The sequence below is a fragment of the Marmota flaviventris genome, chromosome 9 (genome assembly GCF_047511675.1).
Source record: "Marmota flaviventris isolate mMarFla1 chromosome 9, mMarFla1.hap1, whole genome shotgun sequence".
In the NCBI taxonomy this organism is placed as follows: Eukaryota; Metazoa; Chordata; class Mammalia; order Rodentia; family Sciuridae; genus Marmota; species Marmota flaviventris.
The window spans coordinates 12,637,285-12,663,251 of record NC_092506.1 but is presented as its reverse complement, the minus strand read 5'-3'; the positions used below and the strand labels follow the sequence as shown (position 1 = coordinate 12,663,251).

General features: G+C 38.9%; 2 protein-coding genes across 5 annotated transcripts; both read right to left on the bottom strand.

Annotated features, from left to right (window-relative positions):
- Mrpl16 (mitochondrial ribosomal protein L16) lies at window positions 1-4,213 on the bottom strand. The gene is made up of 4 exons (XM_027944391.2): window positions 4,031-4,213; window positions 3,661-3,726; window positions 1,918-2,066; window positions 1-751 (listed from the first exon to the last, which is right to left on the bottom strand). The coding sequence occupies exons 1-4, from the start codon at window positions 4,083-4,085 to the stop codon at window positions 266-268; spliced, it is 756 nt and encodes a 251-aa protein (XP_027800192.1). The 5' UTR covers window positions 4,086-4,213; the 3' UTR covers window positions 1-265.
- A 6,343-nt stretch (window positions 4,214-10,556) lies between these two features.
- Cblif (cobalamin binding intrinsic factor) lies at window positions 10,557-24,399 on the bottom strand. Of its 4 annotated transcripts, none has more exons than XM_027944736.2 (9): window positions 24,296-24,399; window positions 22,381-22,557; window positions 21,340-21,453; window positions 20,794-20,934; window positions 19,084-19,265; window positions 15,599-15,776; window positions 14,283-14,484; window positions 12,346-12,464; window positions 10,557-10,772 (listed from the first exon to the last, which is right to left on the bottom strand). In XM_027944736.2, exons 2-9 carry the CDS (start codon window positions 22,508-22,510, stop codon window positions 10,711-10,713), a joined length of 1,128 nt encoding a protein of 375 aa, XP_027800537.1. In that variant the 5' UTR covers window positions 22,511-22,557; window positions 24,296-24,399; the 3' UTR covers window positions 10,557-10,710. The 4 variants fall into 4 exon arrangements, with proteins under 4 accessions (XP_027800537.1, XP_027800536.1, XP_027800538.1 ...); XM_027944735.2 differs by lacking the exon at window positions 24,296-24,399 and adding an exon at window positions 23,239-23,352; XM_027944737.2 differs by lacking the exon at window positions 24,296-24,399 and adding an exon at window positions 23,111-23,186.
- Between the last annotated feature and the right edge of the window lie 1,568 nt (window positions 24,400-25,967).

The following is a 25,967-nucleotide window of genomic DNA, read 5'->3' as shown; positions in this document are numbered from 1 at the left end:
TTTCATTCCTGAAGACATTTATTTCACAATCCACGAGAACCAAGAACTTTGTTTTTAATAATCATTCTTAATTTCTTAAGGGATTAAAGGTGACCAATGAGAAGTTATACCCTCAGGTTACACTCTAATTTAAAAAAACAGATAACACACTGCTTCTTAGATATAACCTAAGACATACCCGGAGTCTTTAATGGTCAGGCTGTAGAGAAGAAAAGTGCAGATCCCCCTCTCAGCAGCTCACGTGCATACATTCCTTGTGCTCTCACTACACCCGTTCCGGCATGTAGAATTTGCCCCAGTATCGCCCCTTCTGGGTCAAGTCATATGGGCTCAGTACTTTCCGTATCCCAAGCATGTTGGCAGTGGCTATACGCTCAAAGGTCCAGGGGTTTTGGTTGTTACGTTCTCTTTCTTCTTGATCTTTCCGCATCTTCTCTAGGGTCTCACGACTCACAGACTTTGCTGGGAAGGGCAACTTGTGGGCAGCCTGGTTCAGGAAATGCTGTACCTCTCTGAATTCACATCGCCCACCCATCTCGACTATGAGGCGGCCAGCCTTCACGGGTGTCACATAATGATCAATGGCACCTTTGCCTCCCCCCATGCGCTGTCCAATTCCTTTGCGGGTAATGGGCTTGAAAGGGGCTGGTACTCGCCATATGGCAAACATATTCTTGGGGTCCATAGAGCGGTTGATTGTCAGGCGCATCATTTCAAAATGGCCCCAATGGAGATAACCACCTCCCAATGCCTAAAAGTAAATGAGAGAATTAGAAACACACGGGAACTTAGATGTCTTTAGTGGGTTTTATTATGTCTCCCTTTTTTAGAAACCATGCCTCAAAGATACATATGAAAATGTAAGTTCTTACTAAGAAGTACCATGGAGGAAAAGACTAGCATATGGTAATAAAAGAGTATGGTAGACCCATTCCAGTGGTGAGCCAGGGTAGGCCTCTGAAGAAGTGACATTTAAAGCTGAGGACAAAATAATAAAAACTAGTTAAGGCAAGAGAATGAGTTCCAGGTAGAGGAACAGTTTATGTAAAGACCTGACAAAGTGAAGAGCTTGCTGAATGGGAGTAAAAGCCAGGGTGGCTGGAGAAGTGGGCATGAGGTTCTAAGAGGTCAGCAGGGGCTATTCATGCAGGCTGATGAACTTTGAAATGTCTCCCTGCTGGATGAAACAAAGCCCAGTGCACCTGTTTGTACAGCTACTCAATTAGTTTTTATGGAAGTTACTCAACAAATAAAGGAACAGCTGCCTCATAGCTGAAGTTGTGGATAGTTTTATTTTTACTAAGAGTGTGAAGAGATCTCATGGTCTGGCTGGGCAAATTAGTCTCTTTCCTGCTTTTATATTATGGTAGTTCCCCCAACTCCTTCATAGTTTCTCTTTCTGTGGTTTCAGTTATCCACAGTCAACCACAGTCTGAAAATATTAAATGAAAAAATATGAAGTAAACAATTCATGAGTTTTTAAATTGCACGTTGTTTTGAGCATCAAGATATCCTTTTCCACTCCATTCCACCTGGACATGAATTATCTTTTGTCCAGTATGTAACTGTGCTAATTAGGCCATCTATTAGTCACTCAGTAGCCCTCTAGGTTATTAGATGCACTGTCATGGTATCACAATGCTTGTACATAGGGTTCAGCACCATCCATAGCCTCAAGCATCCAGTGGGATACTAGGAATGTATCCTTCATAGATAAGGGAGAACCACTGTATTTTCATTCTACATTTAAAAAGATATATGTATACAGGGTACCTAGTAGCCTCTATACATCTGTTTAAAGGGCAGCTAGTATGTGGCATCCCTGTGAGGCACTTCTAATACAGACTGGAGGAAGAGACTAGAATTGAAGACTTTGAAAATTTTGTTTGTTTTTAATCTGTAGCTTCCTTCACTCACCAAAATTGCAAAATTGCCTTCTGTGAACTCAGTAGCTTCAGTTGAAGGTCCCCGTATGTCACTCAAATTTTTAGGTTCTCTTCTTACTTTTGGCACAAGTGGTACCCTTTCAACAAATTTAAGCTTGGACTTTTCAGGGATGGAAATATCTAAAAGGAACACAGACAACCAAGAGTAAGTAAAGCTACATATCTCTAGAAAGAGTTATAACAGTAAATGGTAACTCTTAAGGAGTTACCTTTGGATAATAATTCCAAAGAAATATTACATTCTTCTTGTGAATGCATTTAGTAAAACTGCATTCTTCCAGCTATTGACAATGGTTAACACAATTGCTTCTAAGTCTTTGAAGATAGCAAAGTTTTAACCTTGAAGCTAATGTGCATTTTTTAACCCCACTCAGGGGTTAACACCTATTAAAGGAACTGTTTGGAAATCATTATTTCTCTTAATCTTCACAACACTTTTATAGCCTTGGTATTTTTTTTTTTAAACATTTAACACACATAAAGGTCAGTTAACTATCTGAAAATGAATGCATGAGACAAATACATCACTATCACCCAGGTCAAGAAATATAATTTAAGGTAGAAAGTGTTTTTAATCTCTAATTTATAGATGAAGAACCTTAGGCCTGGAGATGTTTTGTAATTTGGTCTAGACTATCCAATTAAAACAGCAAAGCCAGACAATATGATTCTTTTTTAAAAAATAGTTTACTGCATCTCTGGATATTAATGGGATAAAAGCATATTTTATTGCATATAAAAATAACTAAGTTCTTCATCTCTGCCACGTTTTTGTTGGAAAACTTACAACTTAGGAATCTTATCAATCAATGTACTGTCTTTGATATATGTAGAGGCTGTTATGCTGAGACCTGCACAATTCCTAATCTGTGCCCCAGTGTACTGGGTGAGGTTGGGTGGGCACAACCTCAGACCAGACACTTGACTTCTTTATCCTCTTTCCTTGGCAATTTGAGGGGTAGGGAATCAAACATCTTGTCATTTATGTAAAAAAAATCTGAGTAGTAAAACAAGTATGGCTCCATGATGGAATCATAAAACAGAGGAGACCTCAAAGAATGATATTTGATATAATTATCAGTGGAATTATAAAATTATCACTATTCCAGGTTATAAAAGCTGCCTCCCAGCTTTCTCATGCAGCTAGAAATGAACTTGGTAATGCTTTTGACTGCAAGTCAGTATGTACTTCCCAGAACATAAAGTGGTTTAACAATTACACGTTGAAGACCTTCAGATAGCCACATGCCTTTAATTGTTCTGAGATTTCCAGTATATTAAAAAAGAATGGCAAATTAGTTTACAAAACTGAGGCTTATTGTAAACTTTTATATTTAATACATTAGCACTTTACATAATATTGTTAAATGATTGCATACATGCAATCACCTTTGGAGAGAACATGGAAAGTCCAAATTTGAGGCCAATTAGTTTTGGCTGATTGGACCATGGGCCACATACCAAGAATAGGCTATAGGGGAACCACCCACTGGCTTTTTGCTCCATTAAGAGCAGGGAACTTTTATGGCCCCTCATTATTTACCTCTGGTGTTTAGAACACCGACAATATAGTATGCCTTCAACGCATTATTTACTGAATGAGTGAATGGGGACAGATGGCACAAGGACACCCAATGTCTTCTATTTTCTACTGGGTTCCATCAGAGAAAAGACCAAGAGGAAAGTGATAGACAAGTGATAGACAAACTCTCACCTTCAAAGGATGGCACCGGAAGCAGAGTCTTTAGGCCAGCACTGGCGGGCAGGGCTGCTCTAGGATCTACAAAGACAAATAAAGTTGAACGAGGCGACAAAGGCAGGGCCAAAGGTACTTTTAACATCGTCTAGAGGGTTCCATTAAATGGGCGCTCAGGCTTCCCTGAAGAAGTCAGCCGGGAGCCACCCCGCCACATGGCTGTGCCCCTTTGGTACGGAACCCTAGAGCGGAGGTGGCGGCGGGAAAGGGCAGCCCCCAACCAGCCGCAGCTAGCAGTTTTTTGGATTTGGAAGAGGCAACATTGGAGGGCGCGGGGGGCGGGGGAGAAGGGGGAAGTCTTCTTTAGGGACCCAAAGGGACTTCTGACCTGACACGGACACCCGCAGGAGCGGCGCACTGGCGCGAGACAGCAGCCTCCACATGGTCGCGGGCAGCCAGGTTCCCTCCGCTACCACCACAGTTTCGTTCTCCCGGGTCCGGAGCGGCGCCTTAGCGCCAAACTAATGTGCTCAGGATACTGCTTAGCCCTACCGGAAGTTGTGTCCACGCAGGTCCACTCCGCACAGAGTCCCGCCGGAAGGGAAGAAACCCGAGCCCGGGAGCTTCGTTCCGGCGCTGCTGTCTGCGGGTCAATATGAGTCCAGTCCAGCAACTTGCGCGCGTTTTCTTGGCTTTGTGGCGGTATTCTACCCAATCCCGCGTCTTTTCCAAAGGCGGAAGGGCTCTGAGTGTTCTCCTTTGAGTACCTCACCGTTCAATCCTGGGGTTCGCTTAGCAGTCAGCTCCTTACTACTTACTGCGTTACGCCCCTTCTCGAGGGGAACCCTGGGGAACCACCTTAGGAAGATACCAGGGACCGGTCTTTGGTTTACCGTTTAAGAGTCTTGCAGTGTGTCAGACGAGGACATCCTGTTGTATTAGTCCTCCCAACAATTCCCCGAGACGAGTAAGTCATCCTTGCTTTGCCCATTCCATCCCTAGAGTCAAAGGATTTGCCTTTCTCGGGGTCACACCACAGAAAAACAGCCGAGTCAGGATCTGTGAGCCCAGCGATCCCAGGGAAAGGACAGTAGCTTAAGTTAGTCAAGTTACGGTGAAATAACGTGTCACCGTTCTGGGAGAGTGTTGGGTCAATTATTTTTACGAGCCCGAAGCTGTCTAATAATTGGAATGAGAGAAGATCCTTATCCAAGCTCCTAGGACACAAATGGGATTAGCAAATGGAGACTGATGTCTGTTGTGCTTAAATCATAATAAATCTGCGTGTCGCCTTCCCCTGAAAATTAATGTCTCAAGGAGCAGCAGGTAAGACTCGTCATGCCTGTGGAAGTATTGAGAGGACTCTATTCACAGTTTGATGGACCTGCACGCTGAATCTGCTTCCAAAGAGTTAACAGACTTTATTACAAGCACCCCATGACCTCATTTTAACTTGATTACTTCTGTAAAGACCCTGTCTCCAAATAAGATCACATTCCGATGATGGATTGAGGTTCAGGACTTGAGCACATTTTTGGGGGACACAATTCAGCCCACAACAGATGCCATTCCTCGGAAGTCACAAATAGTGAGAGAGATCAGGGGCAGACAAGATCTTCCTTGACTGATAAAAGCATTAAGTGGGGGAAATAGACACCCCTTGCCCATTTTGTTTTCACTACTCTCTACCTAAAGCAGGATTGAGCTGGGGGAGGGTGGGAGCTTTGCCTTTGAATGGAATTCATAGTTAAGAATATTACACTTTTGGACATTTTAGGAACTGATATGAGAAAGTTTTCCTTGACTAAAAGTAAAAAAAAAAAACAATTTTAAAGTTTAATTTTAAGTTGTAGAGTAATGAGAAAATGACAAGACACAGCAACAAAAACTAGTCTGGCAGAGATGGTTGGCTAAAAGTAGTACACTGAAGTTGATTTTCATTAGCATTTTTCTAAGTCCCATTTACTTTAATTTACAAATTGGTTATAGATTAGTTTTCCTTTTTAGAGATGACTAATATCAAGCTTTTTCTCATGTCTTTGATTTTACCCCCCCCACCTTTTTTTTTTTTTGCAATGCTAGGGATTAAACCCAGGTCTTTGAGCATACTAGGTAAGTACACTATGTCTAAACTACATCCCCATTGTAGTTTTTGCATTTGCAATTTGCTTGCTTGTATGTTTTGTCTATATTTTAGTCATACTGTTCATATTTTTTCTTATCAGTTAAAAACTGCTTATTATTTGTTAAATAGATTATCTTCTGTGTGGTTGTGATTATTCCAATTTTCTTTTCATTTTGTCTGCAAAATGTTTTTTAAAATTTTGTTTTTTAAAAGGTATAACCATTTCTTTTTCTGCAGTAAAATCTTCCAGTAATTCTCTTAAGAGAATTATACCTCTGCAAGCATTACAGATTTTATTTTACTGACACAAAATAATGGTATGTATTTATGGAGCATGATTAATTTTTTATATTAAAAGTAAGACCTTCTCTTCATCAAAAGAAACCATTAGAAAAGTAAAAAGGGGAACCCATTCACTGTGCAGAAAATGATATTCATAACACATATACAACAATATATGAAAAATTGCTCAACATAATCAGAAAAAGGATAGACAAGGGAAAAATGGGTAAAAACCTTACTTTACAAAATTGTCAATCTGTTGGAGTTAGGTCTTTTATAGACTCTTATGCATGTTAACACTTGATTTTATCTTTTTAATCGATGTTTTAAATTGGTGCCTTACAGTTATACTTAAAAGTATAATTGATTGTGACATGTTTATGAACGCAAATGACATAATTTGGTTTATTTCATTCTGCTGTTCCTCCCCTGTCCAATTCTTTACCTTTCCCTCTCTGTTCCCTTTCCTTTACTTCACTGTTCTCACTTCTATTTTCATGAGATTCCCCTCTCCCCTACTTTTTAAAATTTGTTATTTATCTCTTAACTTCCACATACAAGAAAATAGTTGATCCTTGCTTTTCCCCCATATCTTCACCAACATTTACTGTTGCTTGTATTCTTGATAATTGCCATTCTGACTGGAGTGAGATGAAATCTTAGAGGAGTTTTGTTTGCATGTTAACACTTGATTTTATCTTTTTCCTTTAATTGCTAAAGATTTTAAACATTTTTTTCATATATTTGTTGATAGGTTGTATTTCTCCTTCTGTGAAGTGTCTGTTCAGTTCCTCTTAGCCCATTTATTGATTGGGTTATTTGGTTTTTTGGTATTAAATTTTTTGAGTTCTTTATATATCCTGGAGATTAGGAGCTCTATCTTAGGTGTAGGCGGTAAAGATTTCTCCCATCTGTACATAAATGTTTATAGAAGCTCAACTCACAATAGCTAAACTATGGAACCAACCTAGGTGCCCTTCAACAGATGAGCAGGTAAAGAAAATGTGGTGTATATACACAATGAAATATTATTCAGCTTTAAATAAGAATGAAATTATGGTACATGCTGGTAATGGATGGAACTGGAGAATATTATACTAAGCAAAATAAGCCAATCGCCCCAAACCAAAGACTGAATGTTTTCTTCAATATGCAGATGCTAATTTGGGGCCGGGGCTAGGGAAGAATAGAAGTACTTTGGATTAGAGAGAGGGGAGTGAAGGGAGGGGAGAGGAGAAGGGATAGGAAGGATAGTAGAATGAGTCAGACATTAATACCCTATGTGAATATCTGATTACACAACCAGTGTGATTCTACATCGTGTGCAACCAAAAGAATGAATAGTTATACTCCATTTATGTATGATGTGTCAAAATGCATTGAAAAAAAATTCAGGCTTTACCACTGGTGGCCAATAGAGGTCACAAAAGTTCTTTTTATAGTCACTGCAACTTAACCTAAAGCATTAAGAACACACATATGTGATTATGAATGGAGGGGGCTGTTACTTTTAATTCATAACCCACTTGAATCAAATTGTGAAATATGATATATCAAGAACTATGTAATGTTTTGAACAGCCAACAACAACAATAAAAAATTAAAAAAAAAAAAAAAAAGAACACACATATGTGATTATGAATGGAGGGGGCTGTTACTTTTAATTCATTCTTTTTTTTTTTTAATACAGCTAGTGTGTTTGGGTAGGGAGCTTTTTATAAACAATATACATATCTTCAGGAATACAATTCTTAACCCTTTTCTGAACTGAGAAAATTTTTGAGATGCTTCTAGGCCAGACTCCCCATTTATAGATGAAGAAATTGAGTTTTTAGTTCATGAGAATCTGTCTTGTCCAGGTCACTCAGCTTACTTGCTAGCATGTACAGAATGATTGCTAAAAATATTTTGATTCCATATCCAGATTTCTTCTCACACCATATCTTCAGGCTATTTTTTTTTCCATCTGGAAGTTATCTTTTCTGATCTGAAATAATCAATATATATTTTTATGCCAGGAACTGTGCTAGTTGGTGGAGATATATTGTGGTTCTTTTCTTGTGGCACTGTGAGAATGTGTGAGTAGGAGTAGTACAATAGTGAGAAGAACCTTGGAGGAAATGTCAGGTTTTCCCCTTTTAGATACTTTCTGTATATGTGCATCTAGTCTTGATTTTTTTGTTTAGGTTTTTCAGTAATTTTGTGCTACTTTCTTTTTTTTTAAAAAAAAATCAGGGATACTAGTAAATCCCTTGATTAACTGTTTCTTCTTAGGTAATTTACTAGTGTTAAATGACCAAAAGGTAGGAGTCAGCGACAGAAGACAAGAGCGTCATTGCTTGGAAAAATTCTTAAGCTGAATAATTATCTCCAAAGGAATAAGAGTAGAACTCTTTCATCTGTGAGATAATGACAAATGGAAACCAACTAGAAAATGCATTGGCAACCTAGAAAAGACCCCTGAAATGTCTTGAAAAATCGACGTATTTTATAAACTAAATTTATGTGACTTCCTGTCTCAAGGTACTCACAGGTGAATATATTTCACAGTATTTTCACACTTTTCATTACTTATAGCAGTCACCTTATTTTTATAGTGAATATACACATGGGTAAATTTTAAGCACTTTGTCAAAGCAGAGCTGCAACTTGTGATAGATTCAATTCATTCCTCTGCTCCCAGTCTTGCCAATATACACACACAGATACACATACAAACACACAGGGTTTTTTGGTTGCCCAATTTATTGTTAAGCAAAAAGATGCTTTTGCTTAAAATATTTTTCCCAGGTTCCAGTTGCTCAATTATGTGTTAAATAGCTAAAACTTAGAAAACAGTAAAAATAATAAAAAAAAAACCCCAAACAACTAGTAATTATCTCAAACAGAGCCACCAAAACACTGGCATGGATGATTCTATAATGTTGTATAGTCTGCTTCGTTCACTTGACTCTGTATCATGAATGTCTTTTCAAGTCAGCAAGTATTGAAGGTGAATTATAGTAACCTTTAGTATCCTATTATGTGTCCTATTAAAGTTTGTCTGTCCACGGCCCTATTGTTGGATGTATAGATAGCTTCTACTTTTTTCATTTATGTACATTACATGATAAGAGAGACACTTTATTCATCATTCCTGAAGTTTCCTTCTATTGCAATGACTGTCCTGGCATTTTTCTGGGACAGAGTGATTTACTTAACAGGTGCGTTGGGGATGAGGACCTGGGTCTGTGTGGTTGGTTCACATCTCTTTCTTCTGGGAGCCACACTGTTACCAGTGAGCAGTTACTTGTTTTTAAGATGCCAGGACAGGAGGACTGTGGCTGGGAAATTCAGTCTGTCTCATGCTGGGGTTCAGTGTCAGGCAGTGCATTGTGACTGCACCTAAGTGTTGTTCTCCAACAGTCACAGTTGATATTTTGATTCTTGTGTATCTTTGTGTCCTCTTATGATTCTTTTCTTTGCATAAATTTCACAATTGGGATTTTGTGTCAAGTTGAGTACAGTTGTTGGCCCTCAATATCCTCAGGGGATTGGTTCCAGGACCCCAGGGTTTCCAAAATCTGTGGATGCTCAAATCCCTTATATACAATAGTGTGGTATTTGCATATGACCTATTCCCATCCTCCTGTATGCTTTAAATCCTGTACAGGTTACTTATAATACCAAAGACAACATGAATGCTATATGAATAGTTGTTAATGCTATGTTGTTTAGGGGAGAAGAGTTGGTACATATTCCTTACAAATTCAACTGAAAGTATTTTGAATCTGCAATAGGTGGACTCTGCAAATGCAGAGCCTGTGAATATAGAGGGCCAATTGTATATTTTAGGCCTTTTAATACAAATTTTTATATTCTCTAGAAAGTTTGTACCAGTGTTGACTCCTAAAGCAGAAGATAGAATTATGATCGTCACATAATACGTTATATATTTTTATATTATATGTTGTTATAAATATGAATTATATCTATATACTAAATATATAAAATTATATAAAACATATATTTTGAACCTGATTTTACCCAGAGCAAGTAATAGAAATGGAAAGGGGAGTTCTGAACCATCTGAGAGTTTTTATATGAAAAATTTTGGCCATTTCATGTATATTTGCTGTACCTACAGGTGTATGTTTATATTAAGTGATTTGAAAAGGAGCATTTGGTACTAGAAACACAAATAGGACGTTTTAAAAATATATCATGAGAGGCATTGGGACTGATTTAGAACAAGATATATTCCAAGATTTTATAGTTATGTCAAAATGGATTCTGCTGTCATTTATAACTAAAAAGAACCAACAAAAAATAAAGAAAAATAAAATAAAAACATATCATTTGTAGAATAGGGAGTGCATTATTTAGTTAATCAAGAAAATCAGAATGATCTCCAAGAAAAGTCAGCTGGACCCTTCCTATCTCCTCAGGTTTAAGTGAGGGCTGGTGGTCATTTTATTGGGAAACAGGAAATTTTGTTTTCATGAGTCAGGAATGTTCAGACTCTGGAGAACTTTGCATCATTTATTCCACAGAGTGTTCTTTTGTGTTTTCACCAGAAATAAGAATAGCATTGTAGGTATCCATTTTTTTTTCTGAAACAAAGTGGAAAAAATTCACCTAGCCTTTGGAGATGTTCAGTAGAAACTAAGCTCACCTCCTTCTTAATACTGAGTGAAATTGGCTGTGATGTGCTCGTTGTTGAAGGGAATATAGTCAGCAACTCCTGGAAAAAAAGAATAAAATGGGGTCATCATGGTGCATGTAATCACCCCTACTTCCCAAATGATCAGCCCATTAAATTTATTTGAGGAATAAAATAACCCTAGTGAGAAGTGGGCACTTTGTTAGTCTGGAAGAAATATGGAATTGGAATTTGGGGAGTTCTTGTTTCTAGTTTCCAGGTTGGTATTTTGTGGAGCATGTCTTAAGATGTGCCAGCCTCTTTTTCGCCCACAAAGAAAATTTTGTTAATAATATTTTCTTTGAAGGGTTATCTTCAAGATTAGAAATAGTGACTGCTGGGTGCCTCATACAGGACCCAACACATAATAATTATACAACAAATGGTAGTTATTATTAAAATGGCTTATTTCAGCCAAAATTAGGGCATTCAAGAAGTATTTCACTTTTTTTGGGGAAGATTTTGTAAGAAATAGGGATGGGCAGTGGGTTGAGAATTTTGTCTTTTAGGACAGGGAAGATAAAAAATGACAGCATCCATTATCTTCCAGGTGCATCATTATCTTCCAGGTAGTTCAGGCAACAGAAACAGTGACAAGTTCAGGCCCATTTTTTTTGAATCTCAGAGACCTTTCCCTTTGTCATCCTTCTCTCAGAGAAAGAAAGTAATTGGTAGACAAAAAAATCAGTCTAATATTAGTTCTCAGGGCAATTTTCTGAGATAAAAGAGGTAGGAGAATTGATAATAATAATTACCACTTTTGAATACATGTCATACAAAAGGCCCAGTACTTAAATACATTATTCGTAATCTGCACAGTAACTTAAGAAATTGTTATAGCCATTTCCATTTTATAACTGTGGAGACTGGTCCAGAGAAGATTCATCACTTGCCTAATGCATGTCTTAAATGAAAGAAGGGGATTCTTGCCAAGGCCTGTGCAGCTCCAGGATCTTTGTTATATGCTATGCTACAGTCCTACAAATTCTGACTGGCCAGATTTTGTTAATTATACGACAGATGCTAAGAACAACAGCTTTCCCATTGTGATACTGGATAACAAAGCCTTCTTATCAAGCCACAGCCTTAGCACTGCTGTGACTTTGGCTTTCCATCCCTCTGCATGTTGACAGTGAACATTAGCTTAACCAGGTAACATCATCTTTAGACAAAACCATACACCAGTGCTCTTTAAGTTGGAGGGTATATTAGTATTTGGGCAAAGACTAACTAATGTTAAGGTTTTGCTGGAGTGTGAGTTTGGAAACCTGGGTTTGATTGTCTTCTTTCTCACATGCTAGATGCCTGCCTCGCACAAGTCCTTTTAATGTCACTAAGATTGTTGCTCCCACTGTAAAAAGAGGGCAACTAACACTTAAAGAGTTAATGTATCTATCGAAGGGCTATATATATATGTATGTGTGTGTGTGTGTGTGTATATATATATGTTTATGGATATACATATCATATCTATATTTATGTAATTATTGTATAAATTATTATAAATACATATGTAGTCTCACATTTATTGATTAAATGAATGAACGAATGAAATAAAATAATGGATGTAGCCTCCCAACTACAGAAGATATGCTCATCCCTTTTCTTCTCTCACCTTCATTCAAAGGTGTTTTGTTGCTGAGGAATTGCCAGTATGTTTTGTGATTAACATTTTCAGCAATATTGTTGATGGAAGAGACAACAAGGCCCCAAGATGTCATTGTGGTTTCAAATCTAAGAATAAAATAATACATAATTAATACCTCACTTTAGGTCAGGCAATAAGTGGAGGTAAGATAAGGGGACAGATAAATTCTAAGTTCTTTTAAAGATCAGATAAAATCCTGCTTAAAAGAAAAAGATGCAAATGACTAATGAATATGAAAGTACTTTGCCTGAAATCAAATGAAATTAAAATGAATGGATTTTTAAAATCAAATTTAAAAAGTGTAAATGCCCGCAATGGGTAAAAAATTATATGAATGATGGAATGAATATCTGAGATTGGATATTTGAAAGTTATGAAAATAATATTTTTCAATAATTTTCAGCAAAATGGGAAAATAAGCAATAATGCTAAATGAAAATATGGGATTCATATTTTATAGAAATATCTGTTCCACTTATAGGATGATTACAACTGTTTGTAATACGCATAGAAAAAACAAAATTATAAAAAGTATTAACAGTAGTTATATTGTGAACGGACTGTAGATTTGTTTTCTTCTTTATGCTTTTTTCCCTCCTAAAATTTATTATGTGTATTTATTATATTTACAATCAGAAAAAGAAAAGTCAGGCAACATTAAAGCTAAGCTTAGAGAAGAACAGTATATTCAGAAGGTTTGAAAATTAATCTCCTTTTTTCTTTCCATGAGTGGGCACTTTCCCTTGGCTCATCCTAAACAGACTTACCTATTTTTCTTTATTGTTTTCTCTTTGCAAACTGTAAGTATTCCCCAAAGTTTAGCTTTTTCCTCCATGATTTATTCCTGTATTCTACTCTTCCCTGACAGGGGAGTGGAAAGAACATGAGCTTCAGAGTCAGTCACACCTGAGCTTAGCTCTCCATGCTGCCAGTTACGCATTATGTGATCTTAGGAATGTTCCTTAGTTTCCTTGGGCCTAGGGTGTCATCTGTAAAATGGGAAATTTTAGAGCTGCCTCATGTTTTTTGGGGGGCACGCGTCTGCCACCCACTGCATAGTTCCTTAACTTTGTCGTCTCTATCAGATTATTTTCCGATCTCTTTTGCCTATCTTCGTGTCTTTTCCAAGGACTTCCTCTAAATGTCTCCAGTGTTTCGAGTTGGAACACATATTTTTTAAACCAGTCTGATTTTTTTCTGAAAGACATTATTTTTGACACTCCCATCAATAGTTTTGGGGCGTTCTCTTGCCTTCCACTTTCTGTCACTGCACAGTCTTCCTTGGTGTGGTTCATTTACTCCAGGTGAGGTCCTTGTCACTTCACAGCTTCATTACTGTAGCCACCATAGGTTTTATGCTTGCCTCCTCTTCTCACAGTCCAAGTAACATTTTACAACACGAGTCTCCTTACACAAAAACTTGTAATGCTTATCTACAATATCTACAATATGAAAGCTGATCTCCTTAGCCTGGGACTTCAGACTTTTTACACTGTCATCCAACCTATCCTTTCAGATGTCACTTAATTTAGCCCTCTATTCTCTCCTCTATGAACACCAGTCTACTCACTAACCCCAGATTGTGCACTCCTATCTCAAATGCTTTGTTATAGCACAGATTCCACATCTTCCTAAATAGTACCTAGTTGTTGGGGCCCAACAAAGCCATGGAGTCTGAGTCTTCTAATCCACAGTGGACTCTCCTTGACTTGTATGACTTAACATTGACTCATTTGACTTATATTGACATGTATGATTTAAATTTTCATGAGCTCCTCAAGGGGCTATTATAAAAGCATATTAAATTAGCAGAAGGAATACAAGTAAGGATACGGAAGGGAGAGAAAGAGAAGGTATTTGAGGGCAGGACTAGGAGAATGGCAAGCAACACTTGCAGCACTCACTTGAACATGGAATTTTTGCGCTGTGCTTCTTCTAGGACAACCAGTAACACTGATCCACTTCTCACACTAACTGGGATGGTCACATTGAAGAGCAGCTCTACCCCTCTCAGCTGGTTGTTTATGGTATATGTGACAGTGATATTAGATGCTGAGGTTGGGACAGGGAAAGGGTAATTGGGTAGAGTTGGTTGCGCCTCATGATCTGTGAAGAGTGAAGATATAAAATATGTCAAAGTTTATGGGGTTTCTATGGTTGGTGTGAAGTCTGTTACTGACAACTTATCCCAGAAACATTTCAAGCAAGTAATAAGTTTCAGACCATTTAACAAGGTACTTGGACAACTAGCGTAGAATCCTGGCAAAGACTCTATGGCCAACTTGTTAAAGTTGGGAAATCATTGGGAAACAGCCCAAGGAATTAGGTGAGTGTAAATATTCAATATGGTTGGGAACAGTTTGCTTAATTTTGGTCTCTGTAGATTCTGTGTTGAAATGGACAAGAAGTTTATAATCTCTTCTTGTCTTAGGAAGTTAATTTAAGAGAATAATACTTTATGTTGGTATTTGACTAGAAAGAAGAGCTAGAAATCCATACCAATACTATCTCTGGAGTATACAATTTTAATGAAGGATCCCTACTTTCTAAACACACATTTCTGCAATATTTGAATTTTATGTATTTCTGTATTGTATTTATGATTGGATAAAATAAAGATATTTCAAATTAAAAAGTAGCATGCTATGTTTCCACTCCATCCCTTTGGTGTTCTGTGAGCATCAAGCTTTTGTAATTAGATGGCTAAAATGTCAACTCTTTTATCTTAGGCCTCCTAAATAAAATCAATAATTGGTCATCTTTTTTTGCTTTTGCACTGTGTATGGATTTAATTTCTTTTTATTATTTGTTTTATTATTCCAAATATTATAGTTTTTGTGTATTTGTCTCCTACTCTGTAAAAAGCAGATATGATAAGATATGCATAATGTTTGGCGGTACATTTGTCAAATGAATGTGAAGCTATTTGGTTGTTCAGACTGTAGCCCTCCCTTCTCTAGCATCCCACAAAATGCTTTGTCCATAGTTGTTTTCAATAAATGTGTGCTGAATGAAGTAGACATGGGGCTGAATTCTGAGGGTTGAATGGTATGGCTGTATGCTAACATATGCTTTTGGGAATTTTAAGACAGATGTGGCTCTCTTCATGTGGGAGGAAGACATACAAAGCCTACATGCCACTTAACTTTGACCTACATTTCATCTTGACATAAGGTGCTGACTTATGACATAAGTAGAGGTAGATATTAAGAGTTCTTACCAGGACCACAGGTCACTTGGGGTACATCTAGGTATGTCTTGCCTTTCAGAGAAGGAAGGATTTGGGCAATGGACATGGGGTTTTGGAATTTCCCCTGCTTAATCTCATCCAGTATTATATTCATAGTCTTCTCACAGTCCCACTTCTTGTTAGGTTGCTCAGGTGTCACTGAGAGGGCCTGGGACAAGAGGGAGAGAGGGGAGGAAGAGAGGAACATGGGGAGAGAGGGAGAACGAAAGAGAGAGAGAGAGAGAGAGAGAGAGAGAGAGAGAGAGAGAGAGAGAGAGAGAGGTTAGGTATAGCTTTACTTACATGCCTTATAAGGGATACACAGCTCTGGGAACTATATTTTTCTTCCTCAGTGCTACACTTCTACCACTTAGCGCAGTATCTGTCACATATTAGTCACAAAACAAAGACCGGTGAGATGGTCAGATTCAAGGAACACCAGTAGGGCTGCCATATTTATGAGCAGACTTTGGGTGTAGAGTGAGGGTGAGAGTGGGCAAAGCCAACTCCATTGGGAGCTGTGATTTAGAAAAACCTGGCCATATACATGTAGCCGACTTCCCTTGTTTTGTGTTGTCATGTGCACCCTCGGGTGGACTTTCCCTATAGCTCATAACTGTCAGCACTGCCAATCAGAGGCTCCACCATGAAGGCTGTGGGTGGGTTCGTGGCCTGGGCTGGGATGATCTCAATGCACCAACACCTTGGGGACAGTGACTGGTGGATACATGAACTATTTAATCTTTCTCTGACATATAGGTAGTTGGGGAGAGAAACACTTCTTTTTCCTGTTGGGGTTTTTCAGCTGGGACTGTGTGAGTGCACACTGAGTCATCATCTTCCTGAAATACTTTGAAGAAGCCATGTAGTAGGGGAGAATGAGGGAAACCATGCTGAGATGAGAAAAAAAGGTGGTCCATGATATCATGGTTTGAACCCTTTATTCTGATTATTCCTGAGACCACCTAATGTAGCCTTGGAATTCCAAGTGTATATGATATTCCCATTTTGTTAAGCAAAATGATTTGTAGTTCAGTTTACTGAAAAATGAGTCTTGATTAACATACCAACCAATTCACTTAACATTGTTGAGTTTTTTATCTAATGGGTTAAATAAAAGCACAATTCCTGCTTGACAATTTCAAATTGACATTTGAAATTCTATGGGCTAATATTTAAAAGGATTTTGTAATGTGATGTACAAACTATCATTACCACATTCCTTCCTTTACAGTTGTGCTGGCTAGGGCCACCAGAGCACGTTAAAGGGCTGGGATTGCTGATGACTGGTTTGCCTGGAGCTGGTTATGGGGAATGGAAGAAGGTAGAGATGAGTCAGAAATGGTTCTCTCAGCTAGAGAGAGTGGTATGAACACTTAGACAGTTGTGACGTGTATGACCATACTGTTATCTTTGGCAAGCATGAACCATAGATCTTGCTGCAGGTGACTTTACAAAGCAGTTTGGTTTAAGAAGTATCAGATAGATACTCCTCAGTAACAATATCCCCCCAAATTCTGCTAAGTAAGAGTCACCAATGCCAATACTCTATATTGTTAAGCTATTATATGTCATTAATAACTATCATGAAGGGGTTTATGAGATCCCTTATGAGTGTAAGTTCTATCTGAGGAAGCTTAAAGTGATAGCATTTAGAGAGAAATGTTGGAACAGAGGAAATGCCTTGAGAGTGCCACTGGGAAGGGAGAGGGTAGCTTGAGCAATGTGAAGGGAATCATCATCTTGGAAGAGGGAGAACAAAGGCTAAAAAGATTTAATATTATTAGCACTGCTGTTCTTCTGGGAGAGACCATGAACAGTGAGCGAGCGTGAAATTGCATCTGTGATTTTTTTTTTTTTGTACATCACATTTCTTTTAACTTAGTTGCAATTTCGCTATTGTAGATAAAATGAAATTCCAAGAAATTCAGTATTTGTTCAAGATAGTGGGAAGATCTGGGATTCAAACCCAAGTTGTTATAGCTGCAGAACCCTTTGATCTCAATACCAGAACATTTTAGATTAGATGGAGGTTATATATTAGATATCTGCTGACTTCAGATAGAGTCACTGCCTGAGTAAACTCCAGGTGGGCAGCGTCTTAACTGAGAAACCCACATGGTCTGTGGTGTTTGGGTTTGGAGGAGGTCCTGCCTTTCCACAGGAAAAGCTTTAGTTCCCAGGTACAGCTTATCAGAGTATAACTAACAGATGATAAGATCTGAAACAGAATTCATAAGGCAAATTTACAAAATAAACACTTCTCTATCAGGCATTAGGTTGAAGCAAGATTATTTTAGTTGAGTCATGACTTTCTTCCCTCTACCCCCACCAATTCTTATGCTCATTTCTTTCAGACTACCTGTTTTCTTTCAAGGAGTTTTCTAGACCTGAGTACTGGGGATTCTCTTGTATGATTGACTCAACCATGGAAAATATCCAGTGCTTTGTATAGTGACAGACTCTTATTAACCATGACATGAAAACTGACTTGATTCTTATTTGTCAATACTAAACATTGGAATGGGAATTTGTTTTTATTCTTATGTTTAACATTAACTGATACTTAGGTTGTTTATGTCCTTTACTAATTTTTAATGTCTGGAGAATACCAATATCAGCATTTATTTTCTCAGGAGACAGTTTCCTTTTAGTAGCAGTCCAGAGCTAGATTAGGTTTAGTGCTGGCATCCTAACTCCAGCATTCTCCCTTTCCTGACTTGGAGAATTCATGTGCAGCTTTTCTCTTAATCCCATAAGATATTTTGAGACTTCAGAGCATAAATTTCTCAGTATAGATCAGAGGATTTAGCCACAGGTGGCTTTTTAATATCCTGAGTACATCTGCATTCCACAGAGGATGCTGCCTTAATCAACTAGGGTAGGGAGAAGGTGTTGTCGGAGCTATCAAGCAACATCTTACCAAACCCAAGTTTGGAAATATATACTAGGGAGTGTAGGACTGAGTGTGGGCTTGGTAACAGATAGACTGGCTCTACCATTTATGAGGGAATTTTTTGAGTCAATTTTAGATTATTTTCATTAACCATTTAAAATGAAAATTGACCTTTTTTGGATCAAGACAAAGGGCAAAAAAGAGCATTTGGCTGGCAAGATTGAATCAGAAAATTCAATTTTTTTGAGGACCTGCTTTAATATTATTATGTACACATCAAACTTTAAATCATTATTACTATGACTAGTAAACTTGTCATTTCTTGAATTTATTTATTTCATTTTTTCCCAAGGAAGGAAAATAAATTCATATAGATTTGTTTTCATACTTTATCTATGAGATAAGGGAGAATTAACACTTACCTGCATTTAACCAGTGGAGAAACTGAGGCACAGGTGCCATTAGAAATCTACTTCAAAGTTGGGCTTTTCCAGAGATGTCAGCAGACATCTGATCTCTTGATCCTACAATCTGGGCTTATTGGCTTGGACTCGATCAAGGGCATCCAAGACGTATTTACCTGCATCGCAAGGCCAGTACTGTAGATGTCTCCGATGATGCCATTGTCTTTGATCCGATTGCTGATGTTCTCCACAATATTCTTTAGTACCTGACCAAACAGGGCTCTATAGCTTTCATCGGAACCTACAGGGATCTTGTTGTACATGCAGGTCAGAGCCAAGGTTGCCACTGCTCCCGTGTCTGTGAATCACAGAGGGGACAGACCTACCACCATCATTGCCACCACTGCATTTTGAACAGCTAACATTTACATGTGCTCATGGAGTTCTAGTTACATGATTTCACTTAGTCCTCAGGATAATCTGTGGAATAGGAAACTGTACTTAACTTCCTTAAGAGATGGGGAAATGGGGGGTCTGAGAAGTTAAATAACTGCCCAATCCTACACAACCAGTAAGCAGCAGGGCCACAACTTGAACCTAGATCTCTGCACCTTTACAGCTCATACTTTCCATTAATGTAGACTGGTGGTATGTTCAATCCCATGCTTTTTGTCCAGTTTTTATCTTTCCAAAAATCCACCATTTTTGAAAATCTGACCATCACCACATTTCAGTGAAGTCTTCTCTGTCAGTTGCAGCCTCTTTTCTGAACTCATTTAGCATTTGTTGTTTTGCCTGTTCTGCGATTTCAGCACCCTCTGCTGTGTTTTGTGGCTGTTACGCTCTGTGAACACTTGAATGATGGGAACTTTGCATCCCCCAGAGCACTCCGCCCAGGGACTTTGCCATTATTAGTGTGTGATAAACCTGTGTGGACTGAATGAGGAAGCTCTGATGTGACAAGACCAGAACAAATGGAAAACTTGCCAGATAACATTTTTTTATTTTACTGATCTTTTCCTCCTACCCCAATCTCCACCTGAAAGTCATGTAACTTCATTCCGGGTGACAGTGTTATTAAAACCCAGAGGCAAAGAAGTCCAGAGTTTCTGGGTTGGCTGAGATGCCCCAGAAATGTGTGAAGTTCGAGGATGAAAAGGGAGATGCGTCTGTTCTTGATCCAGAGAAGGGCCCAGAGTACATTTACCTGCTTGTTGATAGAAATTGATATGTGACAGGTTTCTGATGAGGCATGAATAAAGGGCAAAGCCTGAGATAATGCTACTGATGAGAGAGTGGCAGAGGGCCATGACGGTGACCCCTACAGAGAAGAGATCATTACACCCTGAGGAATGGACCAAAGAAGGATGTGCAAGGAGAAAGCTTCCATGCACTAGCAGCTGAAAGCTTTCAGAATGAAGGAATAAGATGGTCCCAGTGTTTCTTGAGGCCGGGAACATTATGGGTTAGACAGTAGCTGTTTAATAGAAAGAGGATATTTGGATATAATAAGGAGAAGCATTAGGAAAATTGAGTGTGGAAGCATTAGCAGCAATTAAAGATGGTGCAGGGCAGGGCTGAAGCAATGCATCACTTTGGAAGTAACCCCTACACTTGGGTGACATGTTTATTGTTCCCAGTGGAGGTTCTGTAGCTGCTAGACATTTCAAATATAGTAACGTGTTTCTACGTGTTACTATCTCCCCTTCCTTCATTATTCCCTAACTCACATATCCAACAAACTTTGCTAAATGTCTCCCATCTGTACAAGCTTGCATGGTTCTCAGGTTCTTCAAGGTCCTTACTTCCTTGTCCGGCTCCATCACTAAGCACATTGTGCCTGTGATGTTCTCAGCTTAGGGCAGTGTCTGATGGTGGCCACTTACCCACGTTGAAGGGAGAGGTATTGGACAGCAGGGTCTTGGCAAAGCGGACTGCTATTGGCAAGGTTGATTCTGAGTTCTTCTGGCACAGTGCCAAGATTGCCAGACTGGGCCCATAGAAAGCTGTCACTTGGTCATTAGGGCCTCAAGAGGGAATAAAGAGTCTTTGTTAGACTAACATTCCTTATGCTCGAGACATTTATGAAGAAGGAAAAACTGAATTTTTAAAATAGAAATTGCTAGAACACTTCTCCCTAAAGAAAGAGTATTGGCAAAGGGTAACTTCAGTGTTTTTCAGAATATCATCTGGCAATTGAACAGAATAAAAGGGATGATGGGATGATGCTGTTTCCAATGAGTGTGAACAGTCTGTTGACTTTCTAGTTTTTTTTTTTTTTTTTGACTGAGGAGTGAATCTGTCACTGGTGGAATTATCAGAGAAGGTGACAGTGTAACTCTCCCCACCTCTACTCTTTTCCTTTCTGGGTTTAAAATTTTCAGGAAAGAGACTCTGTGCTCATTCTCCCCTCCCTTCCCATGAGGTCTTACTTGAAGGTGCCCACTTCTCCATTTGCTTTTGCAGAACTGACACTTTACTCCCAGGGTCTCGGCAGGAGGAGGTGAGGGCCATAATGGTGAGGGCGAGCTGCCCAGTGGTTAGGTCTGCAGAGGAGCAAACAGAGCAGTGACATAAGGCATCCTCAGGGGAGGGATCACCAGGGGTAGGGCTGAGCATATCCAGGTCATTTTGATTTTTTAAACTTATGTACTCACATAATTTTTTGATATTTCTGAAGAAATATATATGGAAAAATACTTAAGGGAGTATTGAATCTAGTATCTTTTGTGTGATCCATGACTCTGCCAATAATCCCTGGTATCTAGTTTAAAAAGCAGCAAGAACACTCACACAAGTTTCTCTATGAAAATATGGAACTGCAGAATAATTTAAAATTTGTTATTGAACTTGGGCCTTAAGGTGACTCCTGTGAGGTAGGCAGAAGAGACATTGTATTGTCATTGTCATTGCTATTAGTTGTGGCATTATTGTTATTAGAGGGTGAGGTGAGATTGAGTCACATTCAGTGATTTGTTCAAGGTCACAGAGTAGCTGGCATGTGATGGCTCATGCCTGTAGTACCAGTGACTCAGGAGGTTGAGGCAGGAGGATTGTAAGTTTGAGGTCAACCTGGGAAACAGACCCTGTCTTAAAAAAGGGCAGGGGATGTAGCTCAGTGGTAGAGCACTTCTGGGTTCAATCCCCAGTGCCCGCCCCCCGCCAAAAAAAAAAAAAAAAGAAAAGAAAAGAAAAAGAAACTCAAACTCAAGGTCACAACTGGTAAGTGGCATATTCAGAACTGCTCTCTGTGCGTCTAGTTGGGAGCTCTTTCTGGTTCACCGTCTTCCTCCATTAATGTTCTCACTTCACACACATTTCTTTCCAGGTATTTATCAGTGTGTAAGGAAAAGTGATCAAGGTACAGTCAAAGGCAGCATTCAGGTGGTGATGGGGTGACATAAAGTTGGTATCTGAGAGTGGCTAGTGGTGTGTGTGATTGTGAGGGTGGGCAAGGGGCTCACATATCTCACCCGCAGTGTCACTGGCCATGAGCTCATAGGTCAGGAGCTTCTGGGCCTCCAGGTTGTAGGTCCCAGCCAGATTCATGGCAATCAGGATGCTGGGGTTTGGGTAGGCTGATGAGATCACTGAGTTCTCCATGAGTGCTTGTAGGCCATCAACCCAAGGCTGTTGTTCTGAGGGGACAGCTGAGAAGAGAAAAACTACTTATCAAACCTCTTTCCCTTATTCTCTCTCCTCAGAAACATGATTCCCATGTTTTTTTTTTTTAATAGAAGATTTGATTAGCTTTGGCAACTTAAATAATTGAAGAGAAATGCAGAAAACATTGATTTTTTTAAAATGTAATTTAGTCCTTAGATTTTCTTAAAAACTCACATTTGGGGTTGTAAAAGTTATTTTTCATTTACTATGTTTAAGTGATATGGCTCATGGACATTTCACATGACTTCTGGTAACTTCTTAAAATTACTGTTTGCCTTGCATCTATGTTCACCCCACTCTTCCATGAAGAATATTAAAGATTTGGGACAGTATGTGTCCTCAGTCATTACCAAAACCTCCCACTACCTCCCTGGTAGTGGTACCAGGTCTCAATGGCCACTAAGTGTCTGTCTTGTACCAGCAAGCATCATTCCTGCAATAGTACTTCAGCTCATCTTAATAAAAAATGCATCAACTTGGCTCACAAGTTCTTTGAGTCAGGAATGATGAACAGCACACACTTGCACCCTGACTCACCCACTTTGGAACTCTTACAGTGATTGCTATTCCAATCACTTTCTCATCAGCAGACTTTTATCTGAGGTCTTTGCCTCTTCGCAGGGTAACTGCTTCCCTGGCCATCTCAGAATAAACAGCATACTCACAGCACAAGCTTCGGGTCTGGGTACTAGTCCCAGCCATAGCCCAGAGAAGGTTTAGGAGGTAGAGGGCAAGCCAAGCCATTTCACTCTCCTGTCCTGCCACGTTTCCCTGTCCACAGATACCAGTGTTTGCAAGTGGAGTGTTATTCTACCTTCTTTTATATACGCTTATCTTTGTAAAACACTCTGCTCCTGACCCAGCCACTCCTAACTACTTATGCTGACTTTTCCTGATATAACCAATTTCCATGGCTTATCTATGTTTACCCACTGTATAGACCCTCCATGGTGTCTGAAGGTGACTTCTAGGCAGTACAGTGATACAGAGAATTGGGGCTAGGTGTAACAAAGACAGTGACAAGAAAGTAGCCTTTACCAAGTTTCTAGGTCATTACATTAGAAAGTTTGGCTAATGTGTGAGTATAAAACAAGACTTCTATTCCTTACTGCATCAGTCGAATAACCTACTGAATGTTTATCTGCAGCCACTTTGTTGAGGTTTGGTTGATCTATGGACATGAGCTCATTTATGGTCCAAGGCCCCTTTTTTGGTTCTCAGGTGGGGATCTTCCAGGTGAAGTTTGGCTTTATGCAATTAATCAAGTTAACCTGGACCTGGTTCTGGCCCAGATTCTTTGAAGATTTTTAAACAAGACCTCTGTTTCATAAAAAAAAAAAAAATTAAATTTATCTTTCTTTATCTGGGGATGACAACAGTCTCCAACACCCAAGCCCTTCAGACAAGTAATTAGATAATAAGGCATCAGTTAACTAGATTAAGTATATATATATTAAGTGTGTATATATATATATATATATATATATATATATATATTAGAAATGTACCCATTTTATAAATCAAAGAAAACTCCTCTATAATACAGAACTGGAACTAGTATTTTGAAATTATGAAGGAAGGGGCTGATTCTTTTCTGCATTTTAAGTAGCTGCTTTTTGGGGGGAATTGTCCAGTGGCTCTCATCTTAAAATAAAATTCAAAGTCTTTATGACTTACAAGGCTCTATAAGATGTGGCTTCTGGGTTTCCTTTAAGTCCTTACCTCCAGGATCCTACCCAGGACGCTCTTCTAGATATCCTTGTGGTGGCTTCTCACTTCCTTCATCTTTTTGTCCAAGGGAAGCTTTTAGAGAGGCCTTCCAGACCATCCCCTATTAACCTCACCCCCACCAGCGTCACCACACCCTTCCCTGCTGTAACTTATGGCTGTCACACTGTGTACAGTTGTCTACTGTCTTCCTCCCCATTAGAATAACTACTTCAAGGAGGTAGGGGTTGGTTTGTTTTTCTCACTCCTCAATCCCCAGCACTTGTGACTTGAATGAGTGAATTAGTGAACTAATGTAAGACATGGGCTCTAAAGCACTACTTTCTCAGGGAATGTTGGTGGTTTTGTGAGGTGAGAACACAGGGTACATATTGGGGTGTGCTAGACAATGTCTAACGTGAGCCGGTGTCTCCACTTCCTGCTATCCCTGCCCTTGTACAATTCCCTTCTGCAGAGTATGGGATAGTGTGCCAGTTCTAACATTTTTTTTTGGATTTGTCTTCTCAAATTACTATCTTCAGTGTATAGTCTAGACCTGACAATTGCTGTCTGTACTAGCAGCACCACTAGGGCCTGGAAGGTCTTACACCTTTCTCCTGTCTCTACTGTTGCTTTCAAGGTAAGTCACAGTAGCAAGAGGATAGAATCCACTGCAGTCTAATAATGGGGACATGTGTCCCTCTTGCTCCAAGGAATCTCCAAGTTTTCTCCATTATGAACACCATAGCTACCAACTCCTGAAAAGAGGACAGGGGAGAGTTGAACTGAGAGTTGAGAATCAGTATCAGAAAGTGGTATGTAGGAGTAGGGTTCAGCCTCTATGAAGCAGGGTCGCAGGTGGAAGAGAGGAAGATTATCATGAAGAAAGTATGAGGAGTAATTTAAAATATTTTGATTCTACCTGAGGATATCTTTCTTCTGGGAGTTACTTGAAATGGGCTATTTGTGTGATATGTGAAACACTTTCCACCCTTTGACATCTTTTTTTTTTAAAAAAGTTTTATTTGTTCTTATTAATTATATATGACAGTAGACTGAAGCCTTTTGACATCTTAAAGGTACTTCTGGCTCCTGACTGTATCTGTATGCAACTCAGGTACTTGGTATACAGTACAATTCAGTTCATGCTGCCTAGACACCTTTCACCCCCTTTTTAAAATGTTTTTTTTTTTTTTAATTTGGTGGAAATGGACATCAGAGGTGATTTTTTTTCCTCCCCTTCCTCTCTCCTGCTATTCTCTTTCCACTACTGATCAGATGTGATTTTTTTGCATGCATATTTAACATGAATACTAGGGTGAATTTATGGGGAACTAAATGGAAAATAAATGTGGGGGAAGAACAAATGGAACCAAGGGAGACAAACAGAGGAGGTGATAGTATTGTTCCTCAAACTATGGACTGATTTCTCCTGTATGTTTCCTTTTCCACACAAGTTTTTCTCTCTACTCACTGCCTGTATGAAGTCAATGACACTTGGGTTCCTCCCTTGCTTTCTTCAGAGAGATGTCTCCTTGTGAGCTTTTCATTGATCTCATGATTGCTGCTGCAACTTTAGACCCTAGAATTTTTTAAATAATTTTTTTAGTTGTTGATGGACCTTTATTTTATTCATTTATTTATATGTTGTACTGAGAATCAAACCTAGTGCCTCATACATGTGAGG

Coding starts and splice junctions, on each gene's coding strand:
- Cblif (XM_027944735.2), bottom strand. CDS start 23,317: ATGGCTTGGCTTGCCCTCTACCTCCTAAACCTTCTCTGGGCTATGGCT. Junction 21,454..22,380: donor CATGGCCAGTGACACTGCGG/GTGAGATATGTG, acceptor GCTCCTCTGCAG/ACCTAACCACTGGGCAGCTC. Junction 14,485..15,598: donor CCAAGTGACCTGTGGTCCTG/GTAAGAACTCTT, acceptor CACTCTTCACAG/ATCATGAGGCGCAACCAACT.
- Mrpl16 (XM_027944391.2), bottom strand. CDS start 4,085: ATGTGGAGGCTGCTGTCTCGCGCCAGTGCGCCGCTCCTGCGGGTGTCC. Junction 2,067..3,660: donor TCCGGTGCCATCCTTTGAAG/GTGAGAGTTTGT, acceptor TGTTCCTTTTAG/ATATTTCCATCCCTGAAAAG. Junction 752..1,917: donor AAGGCAATTTTGCAATTTTG/GTGAGTGAAGGA, acceptor ATTTACTTTTAG/GCATTGGGAGGTGGTTATCT.